This window comes from Ovis aries, chromosome 12 (genome assembly GCF_016772045.2).
Source record: "Ovis aries strain OAR_USU_Benz2616 breed Rambouillet chromosome 12, ARS-UI_Ramb_v3.0, whole genome shotgun sequence".
NCBI classification, from domain to species: Eukaryota; Metazoa; Chordata; class Mammalia; order Artiodactyla; family Bovidae; genus Ovis; species Ovis aries.
In genome coordinates this window covers 71,530,191-71,549,595 of record NC_056065.1, presented here as the reverse complement: position 1 = coordinate 71,549,595, position 19,405 = coordinate 71,530,191, and the positions used below count along the sequence as shown (strand labels likewise).

Genomic DNA, 19,405 nt, shown 5'->3' with positions numbered 1-19,405 from the left:
CAAGGTAGCATCACATTGCCTGGGTATTAACTCAGATATTACCTCCTACTCCATTCTTACTGTTCCTCTTGGGAGACCATATGTTGAAAATTGCTGGTTTTCCCTGTCTTCTCTCTTTTTCTTTGCACTCTTTTAGCCTTGGTTCACCCTTACGACTCCTGTATGTCCTGTTTCCCCTCTTTCTCTTTGCCTGTTTCCTGTTATTCCTTTGCCTCCTCACAAGTATCCTAACCTGGAGGCTTGTCCACGTTGCCTGGCCTGCCTTGCTCTCCTTTTTAAAATCTTATCATTTGGAACTCAGTGCTTAGTATTTTTTATTTTTCCCTCCTTTACTCAAGGTCTTTTTTTTTTTTTTAACTTTTTTCTTTCTTCTTTCATAACTTTTTTTGAATTTATGTTTCATTCTTTCTTCCAAATGGTTGCTTATATGTCTTCGCTCGTGGTGAGAAAGTTGATATTACCCAGAATCTCTGTGTACTGTGGAGATTCTTATTGCTAAGACTACAACTGAGATAAGACTTCCACACCCCTTCTTAGAGGAGACCCTACTTTCTGTTTTGCCCAGCATGTGTGTGTATTACATTGGCCATTTTATCTGGGCAGTTTCTACTATAAACCTCTGTAGGCTGGAATGCTTATTTCTGTCTGTCCATCTACTGCCAAAGGTTCTTGATTACTAAGAAGTGGATGTATACTAGTGAAATTTGGTTAGATGTTTAATACTGTAATACTGCCATAGTCAAAATCTTAAACTGAGAAATTTTTTAAACAAAAATACTGGGATGAATGTAGGAAGTGTTGGGGGAAAATCTATTCTTATACTCGGTCACACTCTGCTTTATAAATTTAAAGAAATATTAATTTAGGGCACAGGCCTTATCTACAGTTTTACATTAATTTATACAACACTATTTTTGATGGAGTAAGAATAGGTTTAGTCTAAATATGAAGAAAAGAAATTTGAGAGTCACTCTTCTATAAAGAAAACAAAGTCTCTTAAATGTTAAAACTAGGCTAAAATTAACATATGCAGTGTATGATAGGAACATTGTAGTTGGAAAATGAGCGATTAATAGATTTTCTCAGTTTTGATATCTCTGACTAGGGTGTAAGTGTGAATGTTTTTCTTTCTCCCAAATTGGTACATTTCCCTTTCATTATTTTTTTGTGTTGGTAAAAGGTAATTCAAAATATACTTTTTAAGTCTTATAAAAATGAAATCCTCATAAATCAGAGTTTTAGTAATCTCTTATCTATGATTTGGTGAAAAGTTTTTAAAAAATAAGCACTTTGGAAAAATGTCTGTCTTCATATCCTCATTAGGAAACTTCTCTTTAATTTTGTAGTCAAATCAGAAAATTAATGCCCGTTGGACCACAGAGGAGCAGCTTCTAGCAGTGCAAGGTATATTAAAGATAAGCAGTTATTGTTGTTAATAATTATTTAATTTGTCATGAAAGGTGACTACCATAGTTCTCCCCTTCCTTTAGAAGTGGATCAAGAAAGGGGTCTTGTGTTTACCATCCAGTGTTGGTGATCATGAACTCTGATTTATACTTGTGGATGTGATATACTGAGCCTGTGTGCATTTTGGGTCCGCATGTGATGCCTTCCCAGCACTAAATGAATGATGGTGATGACAGGCTTGAACAAGTCAGATGGTCTCTGGGTGCCTCTGCTTCAGTATTCCTGCAGTTGGGTTCATTCTTACTGTATCAGTCAATAACCCTTTATCACAAACATAAACTACTGTGTTTCTGGTTTCCCTGATTACTCTGTAGTTGATAATTGTCAGGTACTGAAAATATTCATGATGTGCTTAACTTTCAGTGTACCATAACTTACGTAAGAGATATGCCACTGAATGCTATAAAACCTGACTTTAAATATATCTATTTATACAAAAGAGAGACTTAATATATAGATATATATACATGTGCAGTTTTAAATGCAATTATTTGTAAGAATGCTTGGTTGAATTGTATGGCAGAAAACTTTTTGTACTATGAATACCCATGGGCAAATTGGAAGCACTATAAACTTGGATTTTCTTGTGTTTGAATTACTTAAGGGCAAATTGTATGTTGCAATTCAGTATTGTAGATTTGTTTTCCTTTTAAGATGAACTGTCTTTAGGACTGATAGTGTGGTTTAAGTTTGGTCTACAATTTGTTTCTTCTTGGCTGAGTCCTCTGTGTTAAGTATCCATGGCTTATAAATCTAGGTTAACTACTATAAGAGAGTAGGGCCCCAGTGAAACATACATCTTTAAAAACAGTTCCGAGTATTCAAACATAGAAAACATTTAACTCAAAAAATGTGCAAGTATCATTCGGATATGAGAATAATATAGTTAAAGATTGGTTAAGACTTTGCGGTTTGAATTAGAAGTAAGGATTCGCACCCAGTGTGACTTGAAAATGTACAGCAGGGTGCCAGTAGGGCAATGTCAGCCTTCCCTTTGGCCTGTGCAGCACAGCACAGTCATTTCATAAATAGAAATGCCGGATCCTGTGCAGGCAGAGCTGGACATGCATGTAGCCCATCTGTAATTGTAGAACTACATTTCTGAATGAGTCAGAACAAAAGTTGAATTAGTTGACAATGTTCAATAATAGCTCTTTGTAATGGACAATTTAAAGTGTTTATTAAAAATTATTTTTGACAACTGTCTCATATTTTTTTAGAATTATGACTTACAGTTCTAACATAGTTTTTTGGGTAGGTGTTCCTTTGATTTATGTTAAAGCCTGTTTCCATTCATGGTGGTAGCCTATAGAATTTAACCCCATTTTCCAGTATTTATTTTCTTAAAGATTAGTATACTAATCCTATACTCTCATATAAGAAATGATCACAGTGAAAGCATTTTCTGAGGAGAATTGCCTAGGAAGTCTGGATTAATCTTTCTCTGTAGATACAGAGAAAAGATTTGATACTATTCTACAGTACTACTTTAAGTGGTAGGATCCATCACATCTTATGACTGGGTTGGATACTGGATATTATGAAAAGCTGCATTCAAGAGAAAGACAATAGCAAGATTTACTTAAGAGAGTTGAGCTATATATGCAGACATTATTTCAGCTTATAAACATTAAAAGAATGGAGTGTTTCTAGAAATAATCAAACATATCCTCTCTCCTGAGGATATTCAGTGTTATTATATTGTTATGTTCATTTAAAAAGTAATCCTTGAATAAATTATATTAATGCAGCAATTTGTATGGAAAGATTCATGTTCTTAAGATTTTGAAAGCACTGTCAGTATGTTTATGTCTGTTTTTTATTTATTTAACTGTGAAATTTTTACTTTGAGTTTAGGTTTTTTGGTTTTGTCTTATGTTTTTTGTTTGGTCTTGTTTTTGTTGTATAAACTAAAGCAACTTAAAGGTATTTGTGTCTGACATAGTTACTTTAGGGAGAGTTAAAAAGTGTCATTTTTGCCTCATGTGCCCATATATTTATATAATGCTCAAAAGTGTGTCTTATAATTGTATAGTAATATCCCCTGTACCTGAGCTGGGTGTGGGTAAAGTACATAACTGCAGCTCTTATTTTAACATCTGTAATCCAGAAGTACTTGTCTTAGCAGGCAAATGTTTTTAGGTTTTTTTTCTTCTTTTTAATCTTCATTTTATGATAAACCTTTATATGATATTATTCCTTTGGCCACTTCAGTGATTTGATATTAACATGTTTTAATTTATATAGAACTTTAATTCAAGACATTTTACATACAGACTCTGATTCAACTTTGATTTGTTAATTGCTTTATTTTATCTTGCTCATACTTGACTATTGCAGTGACCTAGAGAGAGAAATGTTGACTCTTTTGTCACTAGTGAGCTCCACTATTAAATAAACTTTGTGTTGTAATTCTTAAAATCAAAGAAGTGTATTAAGTTCATATCCTAGAGCTTAAATACATATTTCCCATTTTACTTCCCATCTGCTCATGTTGTTGTTAACTAAGTACTAACCATTTAAATAGTAAATAAATATTTAAATAAATGTTTTTTTAAACAGTAAAATTTAAATAAATAAATAAGCTGTTTTCCCTTCTTTCTCCCTTACTTGGAAGGGGAAAAGTCATGCTTAGACCAGACAGGAGTGTCTGCCTTTACTTGTGTAATCTGTCACTTTATTATGTTAATTTCAGTGCTAGCTATGTTATGACTTCAGTAACATTCTTCAGGAATCCCAAATGGGATATTATAAATGCTGCTTTAATTTAATCCTCTTAAAATACTTATCAAGAATGGTACTTCTACAATTTATGTAATCTGTTTCAGTTTTGAGTATCTAAATTTTCTATTATAACAAATTAGTTAACAGTAAGACCAATTACAGTCTTCACATATTTAATAGGGAAATATCCCTGTTTGTAACTTGTGCCATATTTTTCCTAATCTGTGGTGCTTTTAGAAATTATCCTAAGATGAATCTTGATATTCATATAATAAACATTCCTTATTAAGCAAGAATTAAGAAAGGAATTTGATTCTGGTTGTATTTTTTTTTCATGTAAAATAAAACATTTATTAGCTGTTTTCAAAAAATAGCAATGATAGTCCAAAACATCTACTCTTTAAAATATATACGAGCAGAAGCATAGTATACAATATTTGACATGTTTAAGTTTCCTCTTAAATATATTCATTTCATAGTCATTAGTGGTTTAAAAAAAATGCTCCCAAACTAAAATATTGTGCTATATTAGGATAAATAGCATAACATTTTTTTTCTCTAATTTTATCAAGAAGTCAAATTTAATTTTTAGTGTCTTTTTTTTCTCGTATTTCCTGCTTTCTCATATGAAACAGGAAATGACAGAACTATGTTCAGATGAGTTATGCCTACAGTTAAATGTTACCTTCTCTCCCTGTAGTTTACACATTCATTCCTTTTTAGGAGAAATGGTGTTGCAAGTTTAGAAATTGTCTTCATTCTAATTTTATCTCCTACTTAAAAAAAAAAAAAAAAAGCTAGAATGGTCCCTAAAGTGCTAAGGGGGTGGGGGAGATTCAGCCTTTGATTAAGACCTAAGGGTTGTAACGATCCTTACATGATGCTTAGCACTTGAATGATCAACAGGAGGTGGAAATGGATTCATATTTCTCCTCTAAAAGGTACCTGTTTGGACTAGAGTTTCTTCTGTTATAGATGATATCACAAGAATGGAGGCTCAGAATATGCACTTGCTTCAGATAGTTAACGATTCCCAGTTCCCAGCATTTTGGGATGGAGTTTACACTTGTAGCAAGGAAGGTGGGAGGATTCAGAAGAGGAGGATGCGTGATTTTGACTTGTAGCCGTCGCCCGGATGCACCAGTCATTGTCCCACTGCTGTTGATACGTTTTTTACCTTTTTTAATAGGAATTCTTGACGAGATTTACAGGTGAAAAGAAATGCATGTTCTTGAATGGTTTGAGTTTAAAATTAATCTCTTACTGATAAAGACCTCACATCCCTGGAGTTTCTAAATGTAACTGTTATTTCAAAAAATAGAGTTTTGAAAAATTAATATTTCCTAATTATACTAAGTACATGCTCACTTTAAGAAGCAGAGAAAAATATCCGCCAAATTTTCATTACCTAGATCTAAAAATAGCTTGTCACTGTAATATTGGCGCTTTTTTTTTGTAGTCCTAAAGATTTTAAAAATAACTTTTTAAACACACTGAAAGCAGATTTATGATATCCTTTCTATCTAAGGAAAAGAAGTCTAAATACCACGTCCAGATTTGGGAAACAGCATATTTCAAATGCTCCTAAAGTTACTTGTCTTGCTAGTCAAAGCTCTAAATATATACTTTTTTTTTTCTTGGTTGGATAATATAGAAGAACATTAGTTGGAAAATGAAATGTCATGATAACACAGTATCCTAATGAGTTGTATTTATATGGTAATTCCCAAACAAAACTAAAAGTTTGTATTATAAAGATTATACAGTATCATCTGGCAGTGTAGAAGCCACGTTGTTTCACTGTAACTTTCAGAAATGTGGCTGAAAGCAATTTTCTCCTCTCCTTGGGAAATACTTAATTTCCCTCTTCCAGGGTTCTCTCAAGTTTTTTCCCCACTAAATTTTGAAAACTGACCTCTTGCCCTAAAAAGTGAAAGTGAAAGTTGCTCAGTCGTGTCTGAGTCTTTGCCACCCCATGGACTATACAGTCTTTTCTCCAGGCTAGAATAGTCTTTTCTCCAGGGTAGCCGTTTGCTTCTCCAGGGGATCTTCCCAATCCAGGGATCAAACCCACTTCTCCCACATTGCAGGGGGATTCTTTACCAGCTGAACCACCTGGGAAGCCCAAAGGTCACAAGTTTAGTTTTAAAAAATGGTTCAGATAGACCTAAGCCTTTTACATCTTAAGGAGGAGAGAGAAATTTAATCTTTTTCCTTTTGTTTAGAGATTTGAAAAGTATTCTGTATTTACTTGTTAATTCATAATGAGTGCTTAGATGATATTGACTTATTTACTTTTTGATACCTTTAGTGAATTGTCACTTAAAAGTGATAGAGACAGTACTTCCCATAAGGAAATCAAGTTACTAATTAGGAATAGATGTACTGTCATACTGTCTCACAGTTTTACTTTCTTTATTCATCCTGTGATGTGGGATATAATTCAGATCATAAAAATGTGTTTATTGAAAAAATCTATAAGTTGATCCATCGTTAACATACAGATTAGGGTTTTCAGGTCGTTAACGTTAGCATTCACATTTTGTGTGTTTCTTTTGCTTAGAATTTTTATCAAGTTGAACATTTTTTAAAGCATAGCAAAATTCTCATACCTATTTAATGATGAAATTGAAGAAATTTAAAGTTTTGTAGTAAGAACTTCCCAAGTTGTTTTAGCACTAATTCATATATATACATAAATATATATATGGGGGATCTTGTTTTTAATAAACTAAAAAAAGAATGGACCACCCTCCTCCCAGGTCCAAGTTGTAACTAAAGCAGCTCTGAGATCATAGATTGTTAAAGTAGTTGCTCAGCACTGCTACCTTGCTAGGTTGACTTCCGGAAGCCTAGTTGGGGATTCATCTGAAGGTGGAGTCAGTCCATTAAGTCTTCAGTTGGTTTTTCACTAGAGCTTGACTCGTTAATCAGCCACAGTACAGACAGAGGTGAGAATTCCACCTTCTCACCAAAATATGCTGTTGGTGACATCACTGGGAATGTAAAAATGATAAAGAAGTCAGCTAGGTGTGACTCTTGTAGCTTGGGAAAGAATAATAGAATAAAGCTCCATGGAGAAAAAAAATCAGTCATATTTCCTGAGTACTTCCTCTGTACTCAGCATTGTAGTAATGCTGATGGTGATTTGTATTCCATAGGAAAGTACTTTCCAACCTTGTTCACATCATGGCATACAGAGAAAATGATGAAATTTTTCATGAAACACTGAGACAGACAGATGAGGCTGCTGTCTGTCCAGAGGAGTCTGCCAAGGAGCTCTAGCTCTTCCACATACGGCCCAGGCATCCTGCAGACTTAAGGGCACTAATATCCAGGCCCACTTATTCTCAGGACGTGATTGATGATCCTTAGCCAGACTGCAGAAGTCTGCACTATGGTCTGAACCTTAAGACTTCGCAAAGTAGTTGATATGGAACAAGCATACACGAGTTAATAATAAACTTACCTAGGTGACTGAGAACCTAGGTGAGTTGAGGAAAATCCAGATTGTCTGAGTAAATTTCCTATAGGAAGTAGTTTTTGGTTTGGGACATGTAATTCTGGAAATGCAACAATATTAGTGACAAGGTGAAGTCCATTGAGCAAGGGAAAATAAAGTGGAAGATCCAACAAAAAAAAATAGGGTCAGAAGAGGGGACAGTTAGATAATGGAGCTTGACATGGGGGCAACTAAGTGGTATATTTTAGAGTATATTTTGCTGAACAAATGAGTGTTTGGAGGGTTGTAATATTGGCAGACTTAGAGTCATAGTTACTCTTAATGTGACTTCTTGTTAAGAATATAGAAGATCTAATCCTAGATTTATTTAAGTTTTCATTTCTAAATTTATGTGTTTAGTAGCTTTGGTCGTTTCTAGAATGTAAATTAAATCTGTTATGAAAATTAGTACACTGGTAGAACACTGTGTGTGATTTCCAATTAGTATTTGCTTCTCAGTGCAGCTGTCTCAAGTTGAGTTGCTGTTTTCTAGAGTACAAGTAGTAGAGAAGTACTTGAATATGTAGCTTTTGTATATGTATACTTTTAATATGAAATGACCTTGGGTTCTTATTGTCAGATAAACCCTCACTGGAGCCTAGTCACCATTAGAATTTATACTCAGTTATGAAGTTCTAACTGGAAATCAGCTCATGGATTTAAGAGAATATAAATTCATTTATGTTTTAAATGAATATAAAATAAAATATTATAAAGTTTAAGTATCATTATTACTCTGTTGTCATGCATGTGTCTTTCTCTTTGAGAACGGAGCAAATGAGCATAGTTTACAAATCCCGAACTCTGGATGAACAATGGGATAATAGTTTAATATGTCTGGCCTCCTACCCAGAATGTTCTAAGAGGAAGAAACTCCCTGTAGAGTCAAGCCTAGCAAATTGAATGCAGCAAGAGCTACTTATTCCCAAGTTTTCAATATAAAATAAGTGCAGAATTTAAAAACATGAATTGTATTCATGCTGGTTCTTTAAGATAATAGGTATATCATCCAAATAGGTATCAGTAAGAATATGTCTTGCATTTCTGCCAGTGTATTAATGTGCCCTTATGTTACCCTCTTATGTGTGATTGTATACATGTTAAGTTTATCTAAATCCCTCTATTTCTGGCTGCTTAGATTATCATAGACATCAGTATTTTTATTCTCCTTTCTCATCTCTAATTAATGAGTTACTGTTTTCTGGTATTTTAAAAAGCAGTTATCAAATTGTAAAATCAAAATTTTGACAGCTTTTATATTTTAAGCTAGGTGTATCTCTTTCTAGAACGAATAGGATGGATTTCCTTTAGAACTCCATAAGAGCAAATTATTATCCACCTGATTATGTAAAGTCACTTTAAATTCTGTAGCATAATTGACTATCTCGAGTTCATAAATCAAATATTATCCTACATTTAATTCCATAATTTTATATGTTAGGTCTTTTTATATAACTGAATGTACAGTCCTTCTTAAATTTAAGGTAGCAGTGATAAGCACAGTATCTACAAGTAGTCACCACTATAATGCTTTAGGCTACAGAGCATAGCTAGGAATCTGTCATATATACAGTCCTTAGGACTATTAGATGAGTTAAAATCCAACAGACTCTGAAAAATAGCTTTCCTTTTTTTGTCCATCAGATTGTGATGATTCTTATGTTTTTTTATGTTTAATTTCTTATCTCGGTTCTATTTGTTGGTACCTGATACGGATAGGCAAATAACTATGTAGAAGTTGGTGTTAAGATCAAAATCACAATGCTTTTCTTAACGGGGGAACCCTAAGACTACTCACTCAGTCCATTGAGGGGATAAAAGAGATGGCTCATTCCCATCCAGTTTTGTTTACAAACGATGTTGCTCAAATTTAGGTGACTGGCTACTAGGGAAATAAATGAATGTGGAATTGAGGATGGATCAAAGAATTCAATGCTTTACAATAAATGGACTGTATTTGAGAGTTCAAGAGAGGATTGGAGAAAATAACTGAGTATGTAAAAAATGGTAAGTTTCTGATTGTTCAGTTGAAGGCAAGTGGCTGGCTCGATGAAATGACATAATTGATAGTTTCCATCTGTGACCCTGATATCTTAGTCTCTATCTCAGAATTGAGACGTGAGCAGAGTTTATCAGAAAGGATTTTCATTGCTGGTATGTTGTGTGTGTGCGTGATGTATAGTACACACAGCTCTCCTTGCTGATCCTTCACAGGTGTATTATTTACTTTGCCTTCCAGGTGTCCGCAAATATGGTAAAGATTTTCAAGCTATTGCAGATGTAATTGGCAACAAGACTGTTGGCCAAGTGAAGAACTTCTTTGTAAACTACAGGCGTCGGTTTAACTTAGAGGAGGTATTGCAGGAGTGGGAAGCAGAACAAGGAACCCAGGCTTCTAATGGTGATGCTTCTGCTTTAGGGGAGGAGACAAAAAGTGCTTCTAATGTGCCATCAGGGAAGAGCACTGACGAAGAAGAGGAGGTGTGTTTGTGTATGGCATTTGAGCTAATATGAGCTGAGGAATCACCATTTCATGTGGTGTCCTGTAAGGCTAATTTGTCAGAGGACTAGCTGAACGAGCATGAAAGGTTGACAATACACTTACTCAGTGGTGCCTCTCTCGTGACTCTTGAGTCATAATGACACGCCAAGTTCTGATCCTAGAAGAATGGAGAGTGTATTGTTCTTTCATAAATTTATTTTTATTTCCAGTGTTAAGCTGTTTACTAATAAAGATGCCTGTTTGGTAGCTTCGTTGCTTTTTTTGGTTTGTTTTGTTTAAAATAAAAGAAGCTTGTGCTTCCAAAAAACACTGGTGTTATGTTTTTGTTTTGTTTTGATTTGTTTTGTTTTTCCTGTGACAGCCCAAACTATATTGTACTGACGTCCATTAGGAACTGTCATCTCATACGTTTATTTTTGTTTCCTCATCTCTAGGCACAGACCCCACAGGCTCCTCGGACTCTGGGTCCATCACCTCCTGCCCCGTCATCCACTCCAACACCAACAGCCCCCGTGGCCGCTCTGAACCAGCCACCACCACTTCTTCGTCCAACACTGCCTGCTGCCCCGGCTCTTCACCGGCAGCCTCCTCCACTCCAGCAGCAGGCTCGGTTCATCCAGCCCCGGCCAACTTTAAATCAGCCTCCACCACCTCTCATTCGCCCCGCTAATTCCATGCCTCCCCGTCTAAATCCAAGGCCAGTGTTGTCCGCAGTCGGCGGCCAACAGCCACCATCACTTATCGGAATTCAGACAGACTCACAGTCCTCACTGCACTAAAGTTCGATTGGACAGAGCTGCGGTAACTTCTCACCCACCACCACACCAGTGCTCCGCTGACTGTTGATGCAAAAGAGGGAAGAAGAGTCCTTCTAGATACTGAGGCTGCAAACTAATTCTGTGGCCAGTGGGCTCTCGTAAGTGGATGTGTAAGGAATTTTTTAGTTCACGCAACTAAAATGTTAAACACAACAGAAGGCCTACAGTTAGCCTCCTTTCTAGAGTATACATTCAGCGACATGATCTCGTTAAAGGAAGAGATTAAGTATTCTATTTACCAAGGTTTTTTTGTTTTGTTTTTACTGTATTTATTTTATTGAGAATCTTTATATTCCTGCCTCTTCATAGTCAAGGCTCTTAGTACAGGAATATTGACTTAGGAATTGTGAAAACTCCTTAAGTTTCATAAGTTAAGGATGTTCAACTATTTCTCTCTTTTTCTTTAATTTAATTTTTAACAACATTTTCCTATGTTAGGAGTGCAAGAATAGATAACCTGCATTTCAGATTTTGACGTATGTTCATTTAATGCATATTTAAGCAATTATAGCTGCATATCCCTTTTTTCAAAGACTTGCTTTTTTTTCTAAAGGAATTTAAATATATTCCTTTAAAAGAAAGCAATTTTATCAATTGCAAAGCAATTATATGAAACCACAAAGAATGTACTGAACCTACTAACCCTTTAACATACAGTTTAGGGTCCTAGTGCAAAGTCCTTGCTTAAAGGTCATTGACTTGCCATCTTTCAGTAGTAAGAGGATGGGAATAATTATTTTACATACAATGAGGACTTCATTTGTTAAAGTACAGTGTCTTTAAGTTCCTTAAAAATGGAGTTAATGCTTTTTTTTTTTTTTTTTAATGTTTCTAAATGCTATCTGCTTTTAACTAGTAGTTGCCTCCATTTGGGGACTTTAGAGGAGAATTATATTTTGTCAGTTATGTGGAAATAGTGGTTCTGGAAGCATTTATTTACAATACCCTTTTTGTGTTCTGAACTTTAAATTGCCCTCATACTTATTAATATGGTCTGCATTTAATATAAAAGATGTTTTCTTGATCAATCTCTATTGTACTATTTGGATACATTTGTGTATTCCTTGCAGCCAACCTGTACTCATGGGTTTGGTTTAGGGTTAAATCATTATTATTTCATAAAATAAATTTAAGGATTTGTTCTGTGTTATCCAAAGATACATCAGTATATTGTCACAATTGTGCTGTTAAAGTGCTGAGACCCTTTTTATAAAGAAACAAAAATTTCAGGTCTTCTCAATTCAACACAGAATCATTAAGCACCTACAAAGAATATTTTACAAGTGATAGTATTTCAACAATGTATTACTAATATTTTTGATACAATGATTTCATATTGGAATCATGACCTGCCTGTGCAAAGGGACAGATTGCTTAGATTGCTATACTAGTGGAACTGAAGATAAGTGTTTGCACATTCACAGTCTCCCATTTAGAGCTATTTCACAAAATGGTCAACATCGGAGGCCCTAGTTTATTTTTGAGATGTCATATATTCTCCAGATATTAGAAAAATAGTCCCTACCTTTGGCTATAAAGTGTTAAAGAGCTATTGACTTACATCCTTTAATTGGTTTTCCTTTTGAAGTTCAGACCATTTATTTCCGTAAGGACCTTAAGTTCTAACATAACCTAAAGACTTTTTTCAGGATGTGTTCTTTCTCACTGGATCATCTTGATTTAAAATTCTTAATATTCAAGAATTTATACTTATTTTTACTTTAATAGCCATGGGGACAGTTATATATCTTAAAGGAAAATATCTAAAGCATTTTTAGAAGTATTTAGATTGTCTCGCATATGTGCATATGTACAGCTTCTATTGTCTTGTCTCTTGTCAGTAGACCTTCAGTATACGGTGTGTGGGATATGTGAGTCAAGTTGGTCAGCACCAGCATCTGTCCAGCTGTTGAGTATATTGTGGTTCATTTAAAATCCATTCTATCCCAACCATGAGCAAAGGTGCTGTATCTGAGGGGTGTGCTGTGATTTTATTTCCGTACACTAGAGCACACAGTAGAAAATTCTTAGCTTCATTAGTAATATGACACATGTATATAGTGAGATGTCTTTATTGTGTGCTTTGCATATTTTGTAAATATTTTGCACGTCATTATTTTTCTTTTTTGTTTAAGCAGTGTTTGGCCTGGAAGAGTGATATGCTTGCTGCTTAATCAAAGGATTAAAGAGTTAAAGATGTCTATGTCTTCTATTTTTATATAATTTCATGTTGTATGAGAAATTTAGGACCTCTTCACTGTGAAATTCTAAATACTGATTTTTATAAAAAAAAAAAAAAAGCAAAACCTAAAAAATCTTTTAATGACCATTTCATTAATTTCAAGTTTTATCAGTTTAAAAAAATCTACACCCAAGTATTTTTTTCATTACCTACTAAAAATAAATCATGCTGTTGACACATCTGTTAATATTCATGAAAAAATATTTTTTCTATATGAGTTAATTCCAGTGTAATATTGATGGAGGTAAAGATAGGTTACTATTGAAACGTTTTCTGAGTAATCTTACAATAAAGTGAGTAAAATATAATGTAAAATAAAAATGAAAGAATGTCAAATTTTGTCTTAATATAGGCCTGCATTCTTTTTAGGAATAGATGTAGAGAACAAGCAAAAAAAAAAAAAACCCGACAGTAGTGATCTTCAGCTGTATTAAGAATCTCACAAGTACTTTGGTTAAAGTACCAGGTTTAGTTATTAAACACATTGTATTCTTTTAATGTTTCTTCCTCCTATGAAAAGAATGTTATCCATGAATATTACTAACTGCTGATCACTTTAACACTGGGGTGGCAGCATCTCCTCAAAAAGAATAATCTGACTTAGAACTCAAAGGAGGATCTCTCTCTCTCTCTCTGTGCTTTCCCAAAATAAACGACAAATACATTCTGATTCTAGGAAACAGAAGAAAATGTGTATTTTTTAACTTTGACGTTCATTATAGATACATCATTCAAAGATTACAGAGTAAGTCAATACAGAAAGAAAAGTTTGTGAAACCATGCTATATTATATAATGTCTACAAGAAACTACCTCATTGTTTTATGTTTGTGGTAGTACATCTCTGCTCTCAGAGAAAAAGTAGGTCCATGTAAGTCTAACCAACTTAAATCTTGATTAGCTGCCTTAGTGAAGGGATGTTCAGCAACAATAAATTTTAGTAACTGTGGTTTGAGGGTAAACATTAACAGGAGTGCTTCTGTATGTATACATGCTAAGTCGCTTCAGTCCTGTCTGACTCTTAGCAACCCTGTGGACTATAGCCTGCCAGGCTCCTCTGTCCATAGGATTCTCCAGGCAAGAATACTGGAGTGGGCTGCTGTGCCCTCCTTCAGGGGATCTTCCCAAGCCAGGGGTCAAACCCATGTCTCCTGTGGCTCCTCCTGCATTGCATTGCAGGTGGACTCTTTACCCCCGAGCCACTGAGGCTGTGTCTAAAAGGCCATGTGGCATTATCTTCCCTTTTGATGTTTTCAGAACACTTAAGGGAGAAACAATGAAGACCAGAAATTAGTGTTGGATTGAGATGTTTGCAAACTGTCGTTGCCAGATTTAAAGTAGGATATTGATAGGGAATGGATCTTTGTTAAGTGATGATCGAAACTTTACAATCCTAAAGCTGGAATTTGAATGAGCAGGCTCAGGAAAAGATGTTGGAAAGTAAAGTGAAGATACCTAGGAGTGGTCTTCACACTGTAAATGGCATAAAGAAAGGGTAATCTTCAGAATGCTTTATATAATGTCTTTTTTTTTTTTCTGAATCATTTTAAGAAAGGTTTAAAATCTATATAACTTAATCTTACTTAAATAGGTAAGGTACAACTACCAGTAACTAAGAAAATCCTGAATAATACCACAATACAAGGTATCTATCTATCACTGTCCAGAGCAGTTTTCATAATTGGCAGAATTTGACTTAAAAAGGCCTTTATTCTCAAGACTGTTTCAGTTCACAAGCTGTGCCTTTCCAAAAGAGAATTTGAAAAGTCAGAATCATTGAGGGATTTGTCACTTACATATAAAAAGAGTTGTCCCTCTACTATGGTGACATTTTTTCCAACTCCACTGAAAGTTACTTCACCTCTCTGTGCCTCAGTTTATTTTCTTCCCTAAATTTTGGTGAAATGACCAGTGCCAGGAAGCAAGAGAAGGTGCCACCAGCAGATGGAGACCAAAACTCACAGAATAAAAGAACCTCTCAGCTCCACAAAGGCAAAAGAGCAGGAAAACACTGACGTTCCCAAAAGGATCTGTAAATACCTCAAATTCAAGACAGGTATACAGAGCAGATTCCAAGGATTCATGCTTCCTGGTGTTCATGTCATTATGACTGGGCTGGACTTAGTGTGGACCAGACTTAGTGACTTAACTTCCGACCAACAGAATACAACAAAAGTGATGGTTAAGCTGAAAAATGGGGACTTCCATGTTAGACTTCTCTGCCTGCATGCTTCAATGGAGCAAGCTTCCATGTTGGAGAGGCCCTTGGGGCAAGGATCTGAAGCAAGCCCGGTGCCAATAGAAGGCACAAAACAGACTCTCAGAATAACAGTCTGCCAGGAACTGAACCCTGCCAACAATTATGTCTGCTTAAAAGTGGATCCTTCCCCAGTTGGACCTTGGGATGACTAGAATTCAGCCAACACCTTGGTTGCAGTCTATGAGAGGCCTTGAAGCAGAGAACTCAGCTAAGCTGTGTCTAAATTTAACAGAAACTGTGACAACACTGTAAAGTGTTGTGAGCTGCTAACTTTGGGGGTAATTTTTTTATGCAGCTGTGTGTGTTTGTGTGCGCACGCTAAGTCACTTCAGTTGTGTCCGACTCTTTTCGATCCCCTGGCCTGTAGCCTGTCAGGCTCCTTTGTCTATGGAATTCTCCAGGCAAGAATACTGGAGTGGGTTGCCACATCCTCCAGGGGATCTTTCCGACCTAGGGATCAAACCTAGGTCTCGCAAATTGCAGGCAGATTCTTCACCATCTGAGCTACCAGACAAACTGTTTCTGTGCAGCAGTAGAAACTAATACAAATGGACAAAGATACACCATCTTTACGATTAAAGTTGGAGTAACTAAATGTCAGACTTCAAAGCAAAGAACATTGTCAAAGATAGAGATGTTCACTGAATAATGATAAAGATGCCAATTCATCAGGAGGATTCCTGATAGAACTGCAAGAAGAAAAAGGCAAATCTGCCATTAAAGTCAGTAATTTCAATACCCATCTCTTAAGAGATGGTTGAACAGGAAAACCCAAAAATGAGTAAGAATATAGATGATTTGAACAACACTATCAACCACTTTTATGAAATTGAAATTTATAGAATATTCCACCCAGCAGCAGCAGAATAAACATTCTGTTCATGTACATGAAATATTTCCAAGAACAGACCATACTGTGTGCCATAAATAAGTTTTAATAAATGAAAAAGTGTTCAAATTATCCAGAATATGTTCTCTAGGTACGGTGGAACTGGGAATCACCAACAGAAATTGGAAAATCTTAAATCTGTGGAAATTAACTCATTTTTAAATAAGTTATGGGTCAGAAAATAAGTTACAAGAGAAATTAGGAGATATCTTGAGTTTGAGTAAAAACTATATAAAAATCATTGGCTACAGCAAAGTTGTGCCTAGAAGGAAGTTGATAACTTTAAATGTTTATATTATACAGGAAGAAAAAATCAGTCATTACAGTTTCTTCTTTTAAAGCTAGAAAGAAAAGGGTATATATAACAAAAGAGGAAATAAAAATCAGTTAAATAGATACCAGGAAAATAATAGAAAAAAAATCCCTGAAACCAGTAGTTGCTTCTTGAAAAGATCAACAAGATAAAAAGTCCTTCAGACAGAAAATGCATTAGATCAAGAAGAAAATTGTGGTAAGGCAGAAAATGCCACAATGCTCCTGCTCAGTTGCTTCAGTCGTGTCCGACTCTGTGTGACCCTGTGGACCGTAGCCCGCCAGGCTCCTCTGTCCATGTGATTCTCCAGGCAAGAATACGGGAGTGGGCTGCCATGTCCTCCTCCAGTGGGTCTTCCCGACCCAGGGATAGAACCCACGCCTCTTACATCTCCAGCACTGGCAGGCAGGTTCTTTACTACTGGCACCCCCTGGGAAGCCACCAGAATGTCTCCAGCCATTACCAAATGTCTCTCTGGGAGCAAACCCCTCAGTTGAGAATCATTGTAATACATTATATTAATAAAGGGAAAAGGCAAATGATCATAACAATGGACACAGAAAAGACATTTGACAAATCCAACACCCAATCATGATAAAAACTCCCAAAGAACTAGGAATACAAGAGAACTTCTCAACCTGATTGAAAAAAAAAAAAAAAAATCCACAAGAAGCCTGTAAGCAATAGCACACTTAACTGAATGCTTTACCCTAGGATTGGAATCCGCTAAGGATGACTGCTCTCATCATTTCTAAGAAACATTTTACTGTCAAGCCAATTCAATAAGGCAAGAAAAATAAAGGCTTACAGATTGGAAAGGCAGAACAAAAATTGTCTTTATTTGTAGATGACATGATGACATGTAGATGCTGCTGCTGCTGCTAAGTCACTTCAGTCGTGTCCAACTCTATGCGACCCCATAGACGGCAGCCCACCAGGCTCTGCCGTCCTTGGGATTCCCCAGGATTCCCCAGGCAAGAACACTGGAGTGGGTTGCCATTTCCTTCTCCAGTGCATGAAAGTGAAAAGTGAAAGTAAAGTCGCTCAGTCGTGTCCAACTCTTTGTGACCCCATGGACTGCAGCCTACCAGGCTCCTCCGTCCATGGGATTCTCCAGGCAAGAGTACTGGAGTGAGGTGCCATTGCCTTCTCCGACATGTAGATGACATACTAATAAACCTCTAAAGCACTTAAAGACTAATGAATTCAAGAAGGTGACAAGATACAAGATTAATATAAAATCAGTTATATTTTTATGTACTAGCAATGAATGAAAATAGAATTAAGAAAACAATTTTATTTACAATAGTATTAAAAACAGGGAGACCTGCCATGCTGCAGTCCATGGGGTCACAAAGAGTCAGACATGACTGAGCAACTGAACTGAACTGATTAAAAAGAATATCTAAGAATAAATTTTACCACAAATGGGAACAACCTGTTCACTGAAGTACATTAAGTAGTCCTGAGTCAAACTAGAGAAGATCTAAATAAATAGGAGGGGGAATCACATACCACATTCATGAATTGGAAGACTTAATATTGTTAAGGTGGCCATTCTTCTCAAATTGACATATCTTCAACCCAATCCCTATCAAAATTGTAGTAGACTTGTTTTGTACCAATTAATAAGCTAATTCCAAAATTTATATAGTAATGCAAGGAGCTAAGCCAGGAGCCAGGAAACTTTTTCTCTAAATGGTCAGACAGTAAATATTTTAGGCTTTTCAGTCTCCACTATCCTTGTTGCAACTGTTCATCTTTACCAATGTAGTTCAAAAACAGTCATAGAAAATGCACAATGGACAGGTATTGCCATATGTCAATAAAACTTTATTTACAAAATGAAGTGGCAACCTGGAACTTGGACTAGCCAAAAAATTTTTGAAAAAGAAGAAAAACACGGAGTGACTTAACCCTAAGTGATTTCCATACTTGTCACAAAGTTGCAGTAACGAAGACAATGTGAAACTGGTGTAAGGATGGAAATATAGATCCGTGGGACAGAGTCCAGAAATCACTCACAAATGTTTGATCAGTTGATTTTCAGTGAAAGTGCCAGGGTAATTCAATGGCAGAAAGGGTAGAATATCTGTATGGAAAGAAAAAAAAAAAAAGTTGTGTACAAAAATTAACTTGAAACGGATTATATGCCAGAGTGTATAGCCTAAAACTATAAACTTTTAGGAGAAAATATGTAACCAAAAGCATGATCTATAACAGAAAAAAAAAACTGACAAACTGGATTCTTCAAGATTTTAAAAGATCTTTTCAAAGGATGCAACTAAGAAATTAAAAAGGGAAGTCGTTTGACCATGAGAAAATACTTACAAAATATAAAGTTTAAAAGATTTGTACCTAGAATACATATGACCTCGGAACTAGACAATAATAACTCTTACAAGTCAATAAGAGAACAAAAAATAAGAGGCAGAAGATTTGAATGGACATTTGCCAAAGAAGATAGGCAAACGGCAAATGAACACCTGCAAAGATGTCGTTCGTCACAAGGGAAATGCAAGGTAAAGCCACGAGGTACATATAACACCCACAAGAAGGGCTCATTAAAAAGACTGATGATATCAACTGTTGTCATGGATGTGGAGAAACTGGAACTCCCTCTACATAGCTGTTAGAAATGTAATACGCTGCAGTGATAAGCCACTTTGCGAAACTGTTTGGCAATTT

General features: G+C 35.6%; 1 protein-coding gene across 3 annotated transcripts in view; it reads left to right on the top strand.

Annotated features, from left to right (window-relative positions):
- The window catches only part of RCOR3 (REST corepressor 3), a 53,959-nt gene extending 40,367 nt beyond the window's left edge, over positions 1-13,592 (top strand). For 2 of the 3 annotated variants that reach the window (XM_015099374.4, XM_015099375.4), the window contains exons 10-12: positions 1,347-1,404; positions 9,933-10,174; positions 10,631-13,592. In XM_015099374.4, the coding sequence (XP_014954860.2) occupies positions 1,347-1,404; positions 9,933-10,174; positions 10,631-10,975 (645 nt within the window). In that variant the 3' untranslated portion in view covers positions 10,976-13,592. The remainder of the gene's footprint in view (positions 1-1,346; positions 1,405-9,932; positions 10,175-10,630) is intronic. The other variant, XM_027975973.3, reaches the window with a different exon arrangement.
- Positions 13,593-19,405: the final 5,813 nt, after the last annotated feature.